This window comes from Molothrus ater, chromosome 2 (genome assembly GCF_012460135.2).
Source record: "Molothrus ater isolate BHLD 08-10-18 breed brown headed cowbird chromosome 2, BPBGC_Mater_1.1, whole genome shotgun sequence".
In the NCBI taxonomy this organism is placed as follows: Eukaryota; Metazoa; Chordata; class Aves; order Passeriformes; family Icteridae; genus Molothrus; species Molothrus ater.
This window is the reverse complement of record NC_050479.2, coordinates 85,770,897-85,786,801: the sequence shown is the minus strand read 5'-3', so window position 1 is coordinate 85,786,801 and position 15,905 is coordinate 85,770,897. Positions and strand designations below refer to the sequence as shown.

At 43.3% G+C, this 15,905-nt stretch overlaps 1 protein-coding gene across 2 annotated transcripts in view; it reads right to left on the bottom strand.

Moving 5' to 3' along the window:
- The window catches only part of NARS2 (asparaginyl-tRNA synthetase 2, mitochondrial), a 48,027-nt gene that overhangs the window by 10,244 nt on the left and 21,878 nt on the right, over positions 1–15,905 (bottom strand). The window contains exons 7-10 of one of the 2 annotated variants that reach the window (XM_036405397.1): positions 9,410–9,542; positions 3,014–3,112; positions 2,548–2,585; positions 739–805 (exon numbers count right to left, since the gene is read on the bottom strand). In XM_036405397.1, the coding sequence (XP_036261290.1) occupies positions 739–805; positions 2,548–2,585; positions 3,014–3,112; positions 9,410–9,542 (337 nt within the window). Of the gene's footprint in view, positions 1–738; positions 806–2,547; positions 2,593–3,013; positions 3,113–9,409; positions 9,543–15,905 lie in introns of both variants that reach the window. The other variant, XM_054514057.1, reaches the window with a different exon arrangement.

The following is a 15,905-nucleotide window of genomic DNA, read 5'->3' as shown; positions in this document are numbered from 1 at the left end:
GAGAGATGAGACAGTTACCCAACTGGCTATGAGGGTGGCTTCAGCCAGAGGGTTATTTTCCTTGAAGTATCATAATGAGATAATGATTAAACACTATAGACATAAGATGAGCACCACCATAAATGCTGTTCCATACTGGAGTGGGTGTGCATTTGAAATTGGGCAAAATATGATTTGTAGCAAACCACAACCTCATAGCTTTAGAAAGACTAGCATGTTACTCTTTTTCCCAGTCAACATCTATGCTTTGGAAAGACAAGGGATTCCCTTTACCTACATCTACATTACATGGCATTTTCACATGGTATTGGTTTGTTAATCCTTGTCAAACTTTTGGTGCTATCCTCTTATCTTTCCTTTTCTTGAGATCTATTACAGCAACTCTTCTTAGGTGATTGCTACTGAATCTGTAACACTCTCAGCACTACTCACATACAGGAAAGAGAAGTGCCTTTGCTAAAGCCTTGGTCCTTCAACTGCAATCTCATCACTTCCTTCCCTGCAAGTGTTACATGTTCTCCTGCTACACATCTCACTCCTTGTACTGCTCCCATTTCAACCCCAAAGGGCAAAAGTTACACTGGATTTACAACCCAGCAAACAAAACAACCCAGGAGGCAGATAATCTGTGCAAAGTAACAACTCTTGTGGTATCAAAGAAAGAGAGACAGAGAGAGAAACGAGATTCTACAGAGATTCAGGTTCTGCATAGGGACAAACCAGCTGGCAGTGACCTACCTCTGGCTTGAAAGTGAAAGTTTGAGGAGCTTGCTTCAAAATTTCCACTGCTTCACTGTAGGAAATTCTGCAAGAGGAAGAAAAAAGTCTTTAAGATAACTATGAAAGGAACAACAAAGTTTTCTGGCTAAGTGCCATGCTGGAAAATTAAGGAGGCATTTCCCCACCACCATGCCAACTTGTGTGTAATGTCAGACTTCCCAGCAATGCTTCTTTGGACAGAAACCAAAAAGCATTTAATATGCAAGAATCCTATGTTTTCCTGTGCTTCAGCTACATGCAGGGCAGGAAGTGCTAAGCTCTCAACACTTCTGCATTATTGCAATATTGCATTCTAGTCAGAAGTGAACTCTGCAGGGAATTGCTTCATAGAAATGGGTGGATTTTTTTAAAGAAAACAATATGTCCCCATCAGCATAGCTACACCGACACAGCTCTAGTCCAGGGTGTGTTAGGCAAAAATAACAGCCCAGGGTGCAAAAGGGCTTGTAGCTCAAATGTTTCCACTTTACTTTAAAAACCATGAGATTTACGTGCAGCAATGTTTCTCTACTTCTCTGGCAGATTTGAGAGCAGATTCTCCACCAATTTCCACCAGCACAAAAGAACAGCATCATGGCAAAGCAAACAGAAAAAGTGCAGTGAATAATGCTCCAGGTTTGGTAGCTGGAAATCAAGACTCAATGGAAGATAATATGGCAGCCAAGTTTTCCACATACCAAGCCAAATGTTGTGGACAGAGAGAAGAAAAGAATAACATGATCACAATAATTTCATCCTTGTATCACTGGCTAATCCACTTAACCAAATTCCCTAAGGAGCACAAGCTCTTTACACCCTATTACAAGGTTTAACTAAAGCAGGGAAGGCTTCTGGAGGAAATACCTCAAGAAGGAATATATTGCTCCACATGTTTGGGTTATGTGAGGCCACAGACCAAATGAGGTGTATCACTGGCACAGGTTCAACACATGTAACGCATGTGCGTAAGCCAGGAATGGCCCAGATCTGCCAGCAGCTGGTGGAGAGAGAGACAGAGAGGGAGAAAGAGATGATCTGTCCTCTCTCTCCTTTTCCTTGGAGCATGGGAGAAGATGAGCACAATTTTGTCCTTTCAGGAGTATCAGTTAGGTCCAAAGAGATGCTAACTTCACTGAGGACTCCCATGGTGCTCCTGCAGGCAGAGGCACAGGGGGGATCCATCATGATCCTGTTGCCTAGGTATGGCTGTAGCTGCTTAACAAGATAACCAGTGCTGGGATAAGCATGCCTGCAATGTTCTGTGGGATAAATCGAGAGCTCCACCATTTGAAGAAACAAGCAGGAGTAGGGAGGATGTGGCACTCTCAGGGGTCAGTGAGGGAAACCCAAAGCCTTCAGCTCTTTAGCACAAAGAACTGGGATTAGGAGCTGCACAATCAACTGGGAATAGAAAACCAATTGAGATTGTTAACTGTCATAAAATACTTTCATATAAAGAGAGCCACTGAAGTGAAAGTGTGAATGAAAGCAGAGCATCAAAGCCAAAACCAAGCACGACTGTGAGCAACCAATGTGCAGGTACATGCTGGAAGGAGAGGATCTTGTCCAGGGGAGCAAAAGCCAAAGGCCAGCAGATTCAGGTGTCAGTCTCATGCAGAACTGAAAGGGCATACATGACAAATAGTAAAAGGGAACTGCAGCTCATGCTCTTTTAGAGACATTATGCTAACCCAGAAGACATTGAGTTGTGAAAGAAAAAGAACATATGCAAAATAGGAACTCTTTCCCCAAAAGCCCTCTGCAAGATCATTTTGAAATAGTACTTACATCATAAATTTGTGCTTCAGCATTTGTTCCAACCTGCCCTTGGTCAAAACAAGAAAAACATAAACATGTAAAGCTACCCTTTATGGTTCAGGGAAAAACTCAGGAAAGTGACCTCCTTCTATTTTGTAATTTGTAGGATTGCATTCTGATATAGCTATGGGTCAAAATCCACTCCTGGCCATTCAGTGCTAAAAGGGTACCCAATTATTGAAGCTGATGATTCAGAGGCTACCAGATGAAGTGACAACTACAGTTCTACCACACCTGCTACCAGCTACACAAAATTGTGCTCTCTCTCTCTGTTGGCTTGAACAATCACTTAAGCTTAAGGTGATATTTAGCTTTTCAGTTTCTTAACAGAGGACAACACAGTAAAAAAAAAAATTAAACAAATTAAGTGTTCCTATAGCCAAGAACCCGCAAAACACATGACAGGATTGCAGTTCTTTCCTGTCACATGCATTACCTTCTGTGCAGGAGCTATGTATTTATGAAAAAGCTCAACATCACGAGGACATTTGGAGAGCACAGTGCTTGTCACTGTCTTGAAAAGATCTTCCATAACCTAATAGAGAAAAAAGGAATGCATGAAAAATGAACATTGCTTAGGTGTCCCAGACTTTAGATGAAAGATGGTACACATCAGCCAAAGAGTACAGAAGGAGTTTCTGTCCTTCTGCATGGCAAGACTGCATAAGAGGGAACCACCTCACCAATACTCCTAATTAGCAGGCTTGCTTAGTAGCTGAAGAGGACTGGAACCTTAATTTTTGCTATGGGTTTAGGGTTTCAGTGTTGGCTGATGGAGTCAGTATCTTCAGTCAGGTATCTCCAGTGGAAAAAATCACAGCTAAAATATTCAAGCAGCAACCCTGGCTAGCCACAGACATGTTACAACCATTTGTGGGTCTGGTTTCAGATTAGTTCTTAGTGAGGCATCTGTCCTGTAATGAACAATTCTAGATTTATGCTTTGTTGTTAGAAAAGGCAAAACTGAAGGAAAGAGAATAAACATGCAATGTGTAGAGCAAGCCCATCAAACAGATCTCAGCTAGAGAGACTCTGTGCAGTAACGGCAAAGTGAAGATGTACAAGATGAGTAGAGAGCTAAAGCAAAGGACACATCAATGCAGGGATGTTTGAGAAACTAAAAAGATGTGGTTCCATTTCCCTAAACGAATGTGGATTAACTAAATGACATTATCATCCAATTTGGATATACTTAGCCAGTAAAACGGGCTTCACTCATTAAGAAATTAAAATGCCATTAAAAGCCCCCACATGGGATGCTGCTGCATTTTCATCAACCTGTTTTAAGAGTCACTCTCTCTTTTGGCTAAGCAAAGCAGACCATCCAAGACACTTGCTGTTGCGCAGACTAAGAGTTCCCATGACTCCCTGTAGTCTTACACCAGCACAAAGCAGGTAGTTGACACTTGTGGTATCAACTGATCATCCTACCTCTTATTCAAAATCACCCTCCTAGTCTCATTTTCTTTGTCAAAACAGAGCAATGGGCTGCATGTAATCTCAGCCTGGGATGGGACAAGGTTTTTCCAAACAAAGTGCATCTCAAAGTTCTGGCACATTCCTGGTTGGTTGTGGATTTTTGATTTTTTTTTTGTCAGTGTTATTTTTTTTTTGGGGGGGGGGGGTTGTTTTATTTTGTTGTTTGGGGTTTTTTTGTGAGCGTAACAACTGCTTCATTAATTGCAGAGTTGAGAGAACTGAAGTTTCCACTAATAATATCTAGGTGAGCAGCAGCCCCTAGACACCACAAAGCCTGTGACTGTGGAAAGATGAACCTGTGGAAAGATCAGTCAGCAGACCTCAAGAACAAGCAGTAGGTCTATGCCTTACAAGGAACCAGATCTTATAGGGTAAGAGGAACACAAGGCACAGAAACAAAGCAGCTGGGCTACTGACATAGCCAAGATGAGATTTCAGGCATGTTGATCAAACTTATGCTTAGATGAACATTCTTCACACCTGCCCCAAGCTGCTGAAACATTGCTCTGTGCTGGTGAACAAGCTCTGCATCCCACCAGCCTAGTGGAGCTGGTAAAGCAGTCCATTTGGACTCCTCTGAGCCAAACTCAGACTCAAGACTCCTGCATCAACCTGGGCTCTCCTTTTAAAAAAAGGGAAGATGCAAATAAGGGAACAGCATTATCATATGCAGATGAACAGTTTTACGCCTCCTGGTACTCAAACACAGAGGAAATGAAAAGCCAGCATTCCTGCTGCTGAGTGGCAAATAACCAAACAGTCAGCTTTGAACTTTCTTCAAAGTAGCTAGAAAAAGGCTTATGCAAATGAAATTAGAAAACTTCTTAGCAATTCATCTGGTTTCACCAGGCAGAGACGAAGGGATTTTACATTAAGCTTCCTCTTTCTAGAAAATGAAAGTATCATCTGGTTTTGGAAAGGCATGTTGTTTAATTAGCACTTTTTTCCCTCACTGTGCGATAAAGTAACAATTAGGTTCCCACAGCATTCAACATAAGCAGCTTCCTCTTGTGGAAAAAAGATGTGGGTGGTATGGGAAAAACAATCTGAGAAATATTTCCAGGTTTGAGACTGAGGTTTTATCCTGGCAAAAAAGACAGACACGTGGGTCATACACGGTCCTCCTCACTGCTCTTATTTATGCCAAACAAGCACTAGGCACAAACAGTAGATGGAAAAAAAAAGGAGGGAAAAACATCTCAAATTGAGAATTTATGTCTTTAAGCAGATAGCATAATAAAGGACTTCAAAGTCGGCTATAGGAAAAATGAGTGGAGAAGTGAAATCACTGGCTTGCTGGTTTAAAGGAACACATGAGTGTGAGATATAGGTGAAGTGATTGGTTTGAACATATTCTGAAAGATACATGTTTGACAGGAGACTTACACAGGGGAAAAAAGGCACTGGAAGCACAGCAAGTAGCTCATCTCAGAGGTGGGACCCTGTATGTTCCAAAAGCCCAATAATGTGGTTGCTTCACAATGGTGGTGTGGAAACTGTGCTGGTAGGGGGGCAAGCAAGGAGAACAGAGGTTAAAGCTTTCTCCCTTCCCTCAACCCTTTTAGCCTTTCTCTTTTGATTTTCACGTTTGAAACTTCAGCAGTTTCAACACTGGCCTTCCCCAATGTGGCAACCCTCTATTGTTTAATGGTTAACAGTTCAGTTTTGATTAGGAGCAGCTCCCAAGGGTGTTGCTTAGTTTTCCCCTGGATCTTTTGATACTGCAACTGATCCTCTTCCCAAATAAAATTATGACCAGAGTTGAAACAGAGCAAATCATCAATAAAACAGCAGTAAAAGTCAGCAGCAGCAATTGAAGGTGCTGTGCTCTCCAAGAAAAGTTCAAATCATCCTTTTTATTACGTAAGAAAGATTACATAAGAAAGATCACATGACCTGCCAGCAGGATTTTTATGTATATATTTACCTGGGCCATGCATATGGATGCAGTGTAGGTCACAGGCTCCTTACATATGAAACACTCACCAGTGGACCACTGTTGCTGCCTCCATGCTTGCTCACACCCACTCTACGGGTGCACATACACACAGAGGGGAAGATTCACATCTGATCTTGGTCATAAAATCTCCTCTCAGCAATACAACCAACAGCTCAGGCCCCATTTTAGAGAGATGCTGTTGCTGTGCAAGGAAAGAGACTTGTCTGCCAGACCACTGCTCCACTGGCCATTGAAGCTGAATGCTGATAAAAGTTAGGGAAGAGAACCCTTCTCATGTGATTACCAGTGTTTGCTCCCTCAAGACTGCAGTCAGACCCGCCCAAGTGCCTCAGATTTGGTACTGAAGACAGAATGCTGAGTGAAAACTAGTCTGGAAATCAAACCACATACATGTTTTAGATACAAGCTCTCTAAAGCTGACATCCAGAATGGGTATTTCATTTCATGCCTGAACTGCCCTCTGTAAAATGGAGGTAATAACGCTCCATGTCACTCGGCTGTAATGACAGCAAATTAATTTTGATGAAGTACATAACCAGTGGAAGACAATACTCCTGCCCTCAGGACACAGCTCAAATACTGAGTGTTAAATTGTATGCCCCATCCTAAAGAGAAATATTCTCCATCCCTTAAAGAGACAGTAGTGCTAGGATATAATCTTGTTAAGGAAGACTAACACTATGCATAAACCCCTGACAATGCCCTCAGGAAAACTTCCTTCTTGCATTTCCTAACTTTACAGCCTAAATAATGCCTTTTTTACCATGGCATTGTATGTGCTTTTGATGAAATTCAATAATGACTGTATCATATGGCCTCTTTGAGACTCCATTAGTGTCATGAGTGAAGTGGGATCCTTTAAATATACTGCGCTGCTGATACAGTGGAATGAAAAATAGAAGATAATGGCCTACAAATACACCTACATGACACAGCAGGGAAGAGAGAGGGAGGGAGTGATAACAGGAATCTCAGAGGACAAAAAAATTGGATGACCAATTCAGGTACTGGGGGGCTGATGGCTCTAGGGGTTCCAGACACTTCCACAACTGTACCTCTTCTCCTGTCTGTCTGACCTTTTTCTAAATCCTTCTCTTTCTCACCCATTTTGGAGGAGAAAAGAGGTCCCTCCTTAGATACCCTTACATGTACCCTGCACACTAAAGCAGAAATACTACCACTCAGCCATGCAGCGTGAAGTACTGCACTGAGCACATGGGACTTTCCACAGAAAGTATTGTGAAACCAGCACTGTGAGAGTAGAAGCTTCTTTGTAGCACTAAAACACATTTTGGCACAGAACAGAAATTTAGATTGCATGATTAAGACACATGAGACTTCACAAGAACTGTGCTACTAATTTAGGAATAACTGAGCTCTACTCTGTGCAATTACAGAGGGCAAAAAAGGCCGCTGCTCTAAGACTTCAGGCCCTTTGTTCCCAAATACATGTAGCTTGGTTATTAAGTCTCCTTTTTTCCCTTTTTTTTCATAATGAAAATTATGTTTCTTTTGGAGCTTTGGCTGAAAGATCTCAAGCCTCACCAGTGAATGGTAAACATACACATCTTTGTAGCAAGGCTCTTTAATGGTGTATAAGCAAATACTTCAAGATGTCCCTGAAGAAGCTGAGCATTCCCAGCACAGTAACTTGCTCAAGTGAGAGATACTTAGTCCAAATGTCCAATAGCAATTTTAAAAATAAAATTTTAACAATCCAGCTCCTTATGTGAGGACAAAGTTCAGATAATAAGCCTGGCCAAGAGCCCTGAAGGCTTTCAACTGGGCGTTTTTCACTGAATAAAGAACTTGCAGATGATAACAAACAGACAAAATACCCGATGGGCAGATACATAAGAGAACACTGAATTTAGGTCAGTCACGCCAGGAGAGACACTTAGGTTTTAGAGCAACTAGCAGGGTTTTCTGTTGATTGAGGTTTTTTGTTTGTTTTGTTGTAAGAGAGATTGCTCAATGGTTTAAAAATAAACAAAGTGGGAACTCCACTTCCCCAAGTAAGAACACCACAAAATTAAGCCTGTTGCAATACATACTCACTATGAGAAATGCAAAATAATGGCTGCTAGGAGACTTTCTGTTATAGGGAAAGGTGCTTGTCAAAGACTTTGAGACAGAGGGCAGATTTAAAGAGAGCACAAGCTGAAACTTCACAAGATACTTAGCAACAACAAAGGCAAAAATTGAGAGGGAAAGTTCCTCCTTTCTCTACAAATAAAAGCCTTACAAATTCCAGAACAGTTCTCAAATCTAATTCTCTGAATTGTTTGAACTGGCTGTTTATACTTCAAAACCAGGAAATTAAGGTTTTCCACACAAGGTATATTGATTCTGTGTTGAAGGGCTCAAACACCACTCAACAGAAGACCCTGCTTACTATACCAGATAAAAGCAGTGAAGATTTCAATTGACTCCTGATTACATAGAGAAACAAGGGGGCTCAGGAATTAAGGTGTGTACATATACAGAGGCTGTGCTCTAAGAATACCCGAAGCTGTGGAGAAAAGGAGAGACTAAAGAGGAGGATGCTATTCATGATGGAGCACAGACTCCCAATGGATCAGTCCACACAGCCCAGTGTCATGCAGACATCCCAGATTCAGAAGCAGCACACAGAGCACACCAACTGCGCTCTCAGGCCATGCTGCTTCAGCACTGTTTATGACCCATGCTGAAGAAACCACCACCTGGATGTTATTTTGTAAATCTTCAGCCAGTGCCTCAGGTGTTTTTCTTTATAAGGTTATTTTTTCAATCACTTTCCACAGAGCTTATCTGATAAATGAGAGAGTGTATATGTTTACATACAAGTCCTACTGGGTATAAGCTGGCTTATGCTGAGACTAGTAAGGTGTATAGGCATCTATCATGTGGTTAAACTGCATCTGAGAGGTCAATCCTTAAAAATCAAAAACCAGCTGACAAAGGATTTCCTCCAGCCTTCTGCTAAAGCCACAGTGAACAGTGTATGCCAGAACAGTGTATGTTGTTTCTTCTTCAGATTTCAATGCAGATTTCAAGGAGGCCTTTACAGAGCACACTGCATAAACACTGCTCACTCAGTGGAAAGGTGCTGAACATTTTGAAAGGGAGAGTGCCACTCATTAGCATTAGTCAAGCACATTTACGTTCCCTGGCAATACAGCAACTGTGGAGCTTCCCATTCAGATGAGGGCTGTGTGCACCTGTATCTTCCCTTCCAAATCCTCTCTATGGCCTCATCTCTGCTGAGCAAACCCTCCTCCTTGGGAAATACCTGTGCAACCTCTACTTGGTTCACACAGGGTGAGAGGGGCGGTGACCCCACCTGAGGGCAGGGAGCACAGGAGGAAGAAACACTGCTACCAGTCCTGCATAGACATTTGGAGTGCCCACCTGCATGATGTCCTGAAGGCTTTCAGTGAAGGACAGCTCAGCCTCCACCATGTAGAACTCCGCCAGATGCCGGCGACTCTGCGAGTTTTCCGCTCGGAACGTCGGTCCAAAGGTGAACACGTGAGTAAAAGCCCTGCAAAGCAGCAGGGAACAGGCAGGTCAGGTCCAGCACACAACTGGGACTGTTACACCCTGTTACACCTAAAGCCCTCACTTTTCTCCCAGCATCTAGAAACAATCATGTTTCCATTTCATCTTTGACCAGTTTAATGGCACTGCTGAATAAGCTGCTGCTATGTTCCTTCATCCAGGTGTGGAGAGAGGTTATTCACACCTTGTGACTCAGAGATGTTGCACACACACACTATTCAGCTTTCTCTGAACACAAGTCATGCTCAGGACACTTTTTGTAACTGTGTGGGAATAAAACCCAACATTCTGCAGAACTGGATAACTAGAGAAGTATGTAGATACTATACCAATCATGCTATCCTCATCCATGTGCCTTTACACTTCTTTGCCTGCAATGCCTGACCTTCACAGGTGCTGTGAAACCCCAGTGCTCACCAGAGCAGAGTGGGCCGTGCAGCTGGAGTTGCTGGGCTGGTGGCCACCCCTCAGTGCCCACCAGCCCAGCAACTCCAGTGAGGCCCAGCAGGACGGGAGGTGTACGGCGTGCAGTCCCCCTCTAGTGGTACGAGAGAAGTTCATTGCTCAGAGAGCCATGGAGATAAATAACTGGGCTCTTTCACACAGCTAAAAATGGCTCAGCTGAGAGGGGTCCCTACTGCAGAGAACACATGGGGAGAGCATTTAATGCTGAAGCAGCCAATGCATTTCTCTAACCACCTTCTGGGGAGTATATTTAAATACATCCTCTCTTGTTCTGCAGTCATGTCATGCTATGTTTCCACTTCCTTCATGAGAAACCTTCCTATCAAACACCAGCACACCTTTTTGATTTTATGTGGGAAGCTGCACCTCAAGCAATACCTTTTACACTGTGATCTACGAGCACATAAGCTCCTGGACACCCTCAAGCCAGTGAGAGCTTCCCAAATACATGCTGCGACATCTATGTTTCCTCTCATGCTTCATGGGAAGAAAAACCATGACTGGGGAAGAGAGCAAGCTGCTTCAGAAAAACCATGAACTGGGCAGCTGCTAACTTTGGTACATCTTTAACTTGGTGTTATTTTTAGCTGCAGACAGCATGCAGGAGAAAAAGAACCCGATCAGTAGAGATTAAGCACAGTTTGACACTCATGAAAGGATGCATGCTAATTGCTGGGGCTGGCATTTGACTTGCATCTTGCTCTGCAAGCTTTCAACTTAAAAAGGACGTTCACTGAAGTTTCTGAACAGGCTAATTTTGTTAAACTGAAGTTTAAATAAACAACACTACAAAAAGCAGCATTTTTCCTTTGCCCCTTATGGAGACATCTGTGCTACAAATAAAGGAACACACACATTCTGTTTCACTCATCTGTTCCCTCATGTCACATGTTGGTTAAAGGTTATGATCCAAAGAAACAGCACTTTCTTTTTCCTTGAATTGCTAATAGCAAACACACCAAAAGTTTCAGGGCAAAACTCTGAATATATAGCCTGCCTGCAGGTTTCTTTTTCCCATGGCTCTGTTTTCCTTCCTCCAAAAAACACACTTTCTGTCTGCACTTGGCTCTTGTATCTGTACTCTCTCATATATGACCACAACATCCACAAACAACTAACTAGATTTTGCAGCAAACATCTTCCTTCAAGCATCACTTTCAGCATGCCACTATTCCCTCTGCTGCCTTTCTCACTTGCTGAGATGTTACTGTAAACTTCTGTTACTCCATCATTCTCCTTCAAACTCCCCTTTGCTGTAGCATCTACAAAACCTCTGCAATGTTTCGATAAGTGATGTACCAAGACTATTACTCACTGCACAGGTCATTCACTATTATTTCATCAGTTCCTTGTAATCCCCCATCTGTAGCCACCTGTTGTCTTGAGTTATGCAGAAATTCATGTTCTTCCTAACATGGCCTTCTTGGTTTGTTTTTTTTTCCCATGCTCCTAACAGCACCTGGCACAACAAGGTCTCAGATCCAAAGTTTAAGAGCCTCAACTGCTATAGCAATACAAACAACAAATACAAAATAGTGAGTCATGCAGTCAAAATCATATGTTTAAGGCAGAACCAGTCAAAAGTTTTTGTTTTCCAGGTTGTGGAGGTTGGCCTGCAGTGGGAAACAGGAGTTAGAGGCAGGTTCTTGCTCTACCTGCCCCCATGTTTCAGGGTTTTGCTAAAATATTTCAATTTAAGGCCCTTCAGGTAAAGAAAGAATTTTTCTTAAATAAATGAGTTTAGTCACAAGTTCAGTTTGTGACTGAGCCAGGATCAGACACAAGATGAAAATATTGTGAAAAGCCTTACAATTGCTGTAAGTACTCATTCAGGTCTGCTCAGTATGATGTGCAGGTCTCTAATGTCTCACTGACATGAAGGCTTCAAAGTAACACTGAAAACTGAAGTGTGACACTAGCTGGCTTGCATGAGATCCTTTCCCACAGAGCAACAGCCTGGCTTCAGGGAGAGACATTTCTCAGTGGCTGTCATGCACAGACACTGACACTTCAGTTACTGTAGGTTACTGGGGCAGGACAATCTCCAGCAACACAGGCTACCAAGAGCAATTTGAACTGCATTTACTTCCCACTGATCAGCAGCCCAAGCATGATGACTAGTTACTCATCTTCCAAGGGGCTTGCTGCCTGCAAGATACCTAAAAGTAATCAGAAATAAAAAAACCCCACCCTCTTATTGCTCCAAGATGTCAGCCATGGTAAAACACTTCATAGTCAGAGATCAATTTTGTACTGCAAGAATAAAGCCTCTCTGTGCCCAAGACAGCTTTTAGGGAGGGCAAGTGCAGAACAAGTCCCACAGGAACCAATTTCTGTCTTTCCTCAGCTCTAGGCACTTGCACACAGAGAACCACCTATGTTTACAAAACAAACTATTACCACTGTGACTCTATGGACTACCTCAAAGTGACAGTAAATATAAGGGCCTTGTGATAGCCTGTAGAACCTAACATTGCTCGTGTGGGGCTGAGTTTTCTGACCCTTGAGAAAAGGGAAAAACAACACTCACCCCCCCTAGCCCCCCTCCCCATCAAATAAACCCCCACCTGCAGGGAGGGGAGGAATCATTCACTTCTCAGGCTAACTGTAAAGGGGAAAGACAGACACGAGTAACTGTGAGAACTTCCCCAGGATCCTGGGACCTTGGCAAAGGGAAACTAGCCAGATGTCACGCTGGCAAAGCGATCAAAGGAGAGCAGTAAATACAAGTCATCTGGTAACAGCACTGTAGCACTGACCAGAGGCCTGGACATAACAGAGAAACACAGCTGAAAGTACACATAGTCACTGTTATCAGCCCTGTGCATGAACAATTATTTTCCATCTAGGCATTTATATACTGTTTACTGTGCCCGGCCATTCAAGATGTTAAGCAAATGCCCATTATACAAATCAAGTCTTTATTTGTACTTCATCTGCTATAAAAAACATATCTGTGATTTGTTACTACTGTATCACACTGAGCATGCACAGATATATCAGAAAAGAAGGATGGGAGTTGCCTCTGCTCCGATTTCATGGTACTGAGAGCAAACCCAGTCATTTTGTTCTCTGTGCATTCAGCACCTAGCACAATGGAGCCTCAGTGCAGGGCTGTGACTCCTATGCTCTATGATGCAAATAATCAATCATTTAACATTCCCAGACCTCTGCAAGACTTCCAGCATTTAAAAATAACTTGAAAATTCTGTCTAAGTCACCAAAAGTGCCTAGGTCAGTTTGGGTTGTGGGCACTCACGAGTCTTTAAAAAAAAATCAGTAGTGCTAATTCCTCATCTCCAACAAAAGCATACACACAGGAGAGGTAAAAAAAAGCCCACTAATCTGTTGAGCCTTTTTCCCTAGCCATTACAGGCAGAGCAGTAATGTCTGTAACACTCTCCTTGTACGTGCTACCAAAGAATACAAGAGAGGCTTTGAAACGAGTCCTTTTGCAGTCAGCTTTGCCCAGATCAGAGCTCTGGACAGCAAGCCTGAGTGCATTTATGCAGTTCACAGGCACTGCTGGGGTCGACACCACAAGAAGGCACAGAGCTGCTTAATTAATTGCTCCCTTTCTGTGACTGTTATTTCCCTCTGCCCAGTTCTCTGGGAAAATTTGAGAGCTTAATGTGGAGGCCAAGAGAATACCCACAGTACTCCTTCCAACACACTGAAATGCATCAAAAGCCAGGGCCCCATCCTGCAAATCGCTGAGCTTTCTCACCCCAGCCCAGTGAAGGGCCCAGCCACTTTTAGCTACAGGCTCCCAGGAGTCCCTCTGGACACCAAAGCAGTACCTGGAAGTATTGCTGGGACACAGCCATCTCTGCATGGATGGGGGTGGCTCACTGCTGCACAGGCCACACATGTGTTTTCCGCCCTATGAACAGCCAGGAAGGGAGAAACTTCCCCCCTTTCACCTTTATTTCACACACTACTAAAACAGTCTCCAGAAGCAGCCACCTTTGGGAGCTCTCTGCCATGCAGAATGAAAGCTCACTTTGTTCGAGTTCATTGACACTTCATTACAGAGGAAGCGAGAGGAACCAATAGAGAAGTAATAAGTATCTGTACCCAAAGCTGCTTCAAATCATTCTTTTAATTAAACTCATGCAATGTTTGTAGGCCTCAGCGTCTCTTCCTTACTGGCCCCTTTTATGGCGCAATCCAAATAGAATTAATTGTGCTGTTGGTTCCCAAGCCAGGAAAGGATTGTGCTCCTTTTCTGAGCCAGGACTCCACGCTGCTACCAAGGTAATAAAGACTTATTTGTGCTGTCGAACCAAGGGCATATAACTCTGAACAAGGCTATTAATCAAGAAGATGCAATCCCTGCACAGTCAGCTTACAACCAATGCCAAGGTCACACCACACAGTAGTGACACAGCTGGAGGCAGAAGCTGGTTCCTGTGACTCAGGGCTAAGCACTAAACCACACCAGTACACACAAGGAGCAAAGATGTTTCTCAAAACTTCATCACCCCTGTGATTTCTGCTGTAAGCCATAAAAATACACTACCAACATGGCAGAGGGGGAAGAATTAATTTTCATGGTGCTGTTGCTGTCACCCCCAAATACAGCACGTGCATTGATTACTCTGGCACTATCTGCAGGGACAAGTTAAGCTGAACAGTGACTTGTGCCAAATCTCATCTTTGGCCATGCTAAACGAATACAGCATGTAACCCTTCAACACAGGGTGCTCCCTTGCACTATAATCCACCAACTCCTCCCTGCCATACACATACTAAAATCTAGATTGCAAGAAAATCTAGAAACAATAACTTCTAACCCAAACACAAAAGAACACACAATGTCAGCAGAGAGGGAGAAACCCTCAGCAAGGTGACCCTGAAGCCCAGGAGTTTATCTACCCATTGTCCTTTCTCTTAGGAAAGAAAGAAGTTAATAAAGTGAGCCATCTGATTTAATTCCACTCTGTCCTGGCACGACCATATTCATTTTGAGCATGGAGGACCTGCCTGCTCCACTGAAATAAGCAGGTGACTTTGCTCAGCTGCCAGGATGCACCAGTTAGCTGCAGTGCTTGACCTGAACATGAATGGGATTGTTCAGGGATGCTGAAATTTGTATTTTGAAAGATGCTCTGGCCCTGTGCACAAAACCACATACACAAGGCAACCATACAAAATATCAGCCCAATGTTTCCTAGGTCTAGTTTTTGGAGAAGCTGGAAGCCCAGAGCTCCTAATGATGATAGCGAGGTACAGATGCCCAGCAGTGGGGACAAGAGACAGAATATTTTTGAGCTTATTTTTCAGAATAATCCTTGAGCTAGGTAGACTGTGTTAAAAAATACTTGTCAGAGTTGGACAGCAATATCTGGGTTTTAACCTCAGTGCAAAAATAATGCTCCCATTACTGTTGTCTGGTGGTTTGTATTCTGCCCAATGAAAATATACATTTCTGTTGAAAAGGCAGCAGAAGGGGCTGAATTTTACCCAGAAAAATGAGTTTTTAAAGACTCCTCACAGGCCATTTCTGCTTGCCCTCTGGGGAAATGCAGATGAGAAAAGCTGCATCTTGACAAGGACTTTTGTAGCAGTATGTGAGGCTCAGGCCTGGGCAGCAGAGCTGGTGTGCTGAGTGCTGAGGTTTTGGCTCATGCTGCAACGAGATGGGATTGTACTTCCTTTTGTAAGCAGCCAAAAATAAATACATAAATTAAAAAAAAAGAAAGCTGTCTAAGTTCCCAGACAGGGACCGGGAAGTGCCAACTTCCCCCTGCAGCCAGTCAGAGTGAAGCAATGCAGCAGCTTCTCTCTCTGCAACTTCCAAAGGGCAGGGATCCATGATGCCCGCGAGGTTGCATGTGCACAGCACCCTCCTGCCACGCTCCAGGACCTGCTCTCCCCT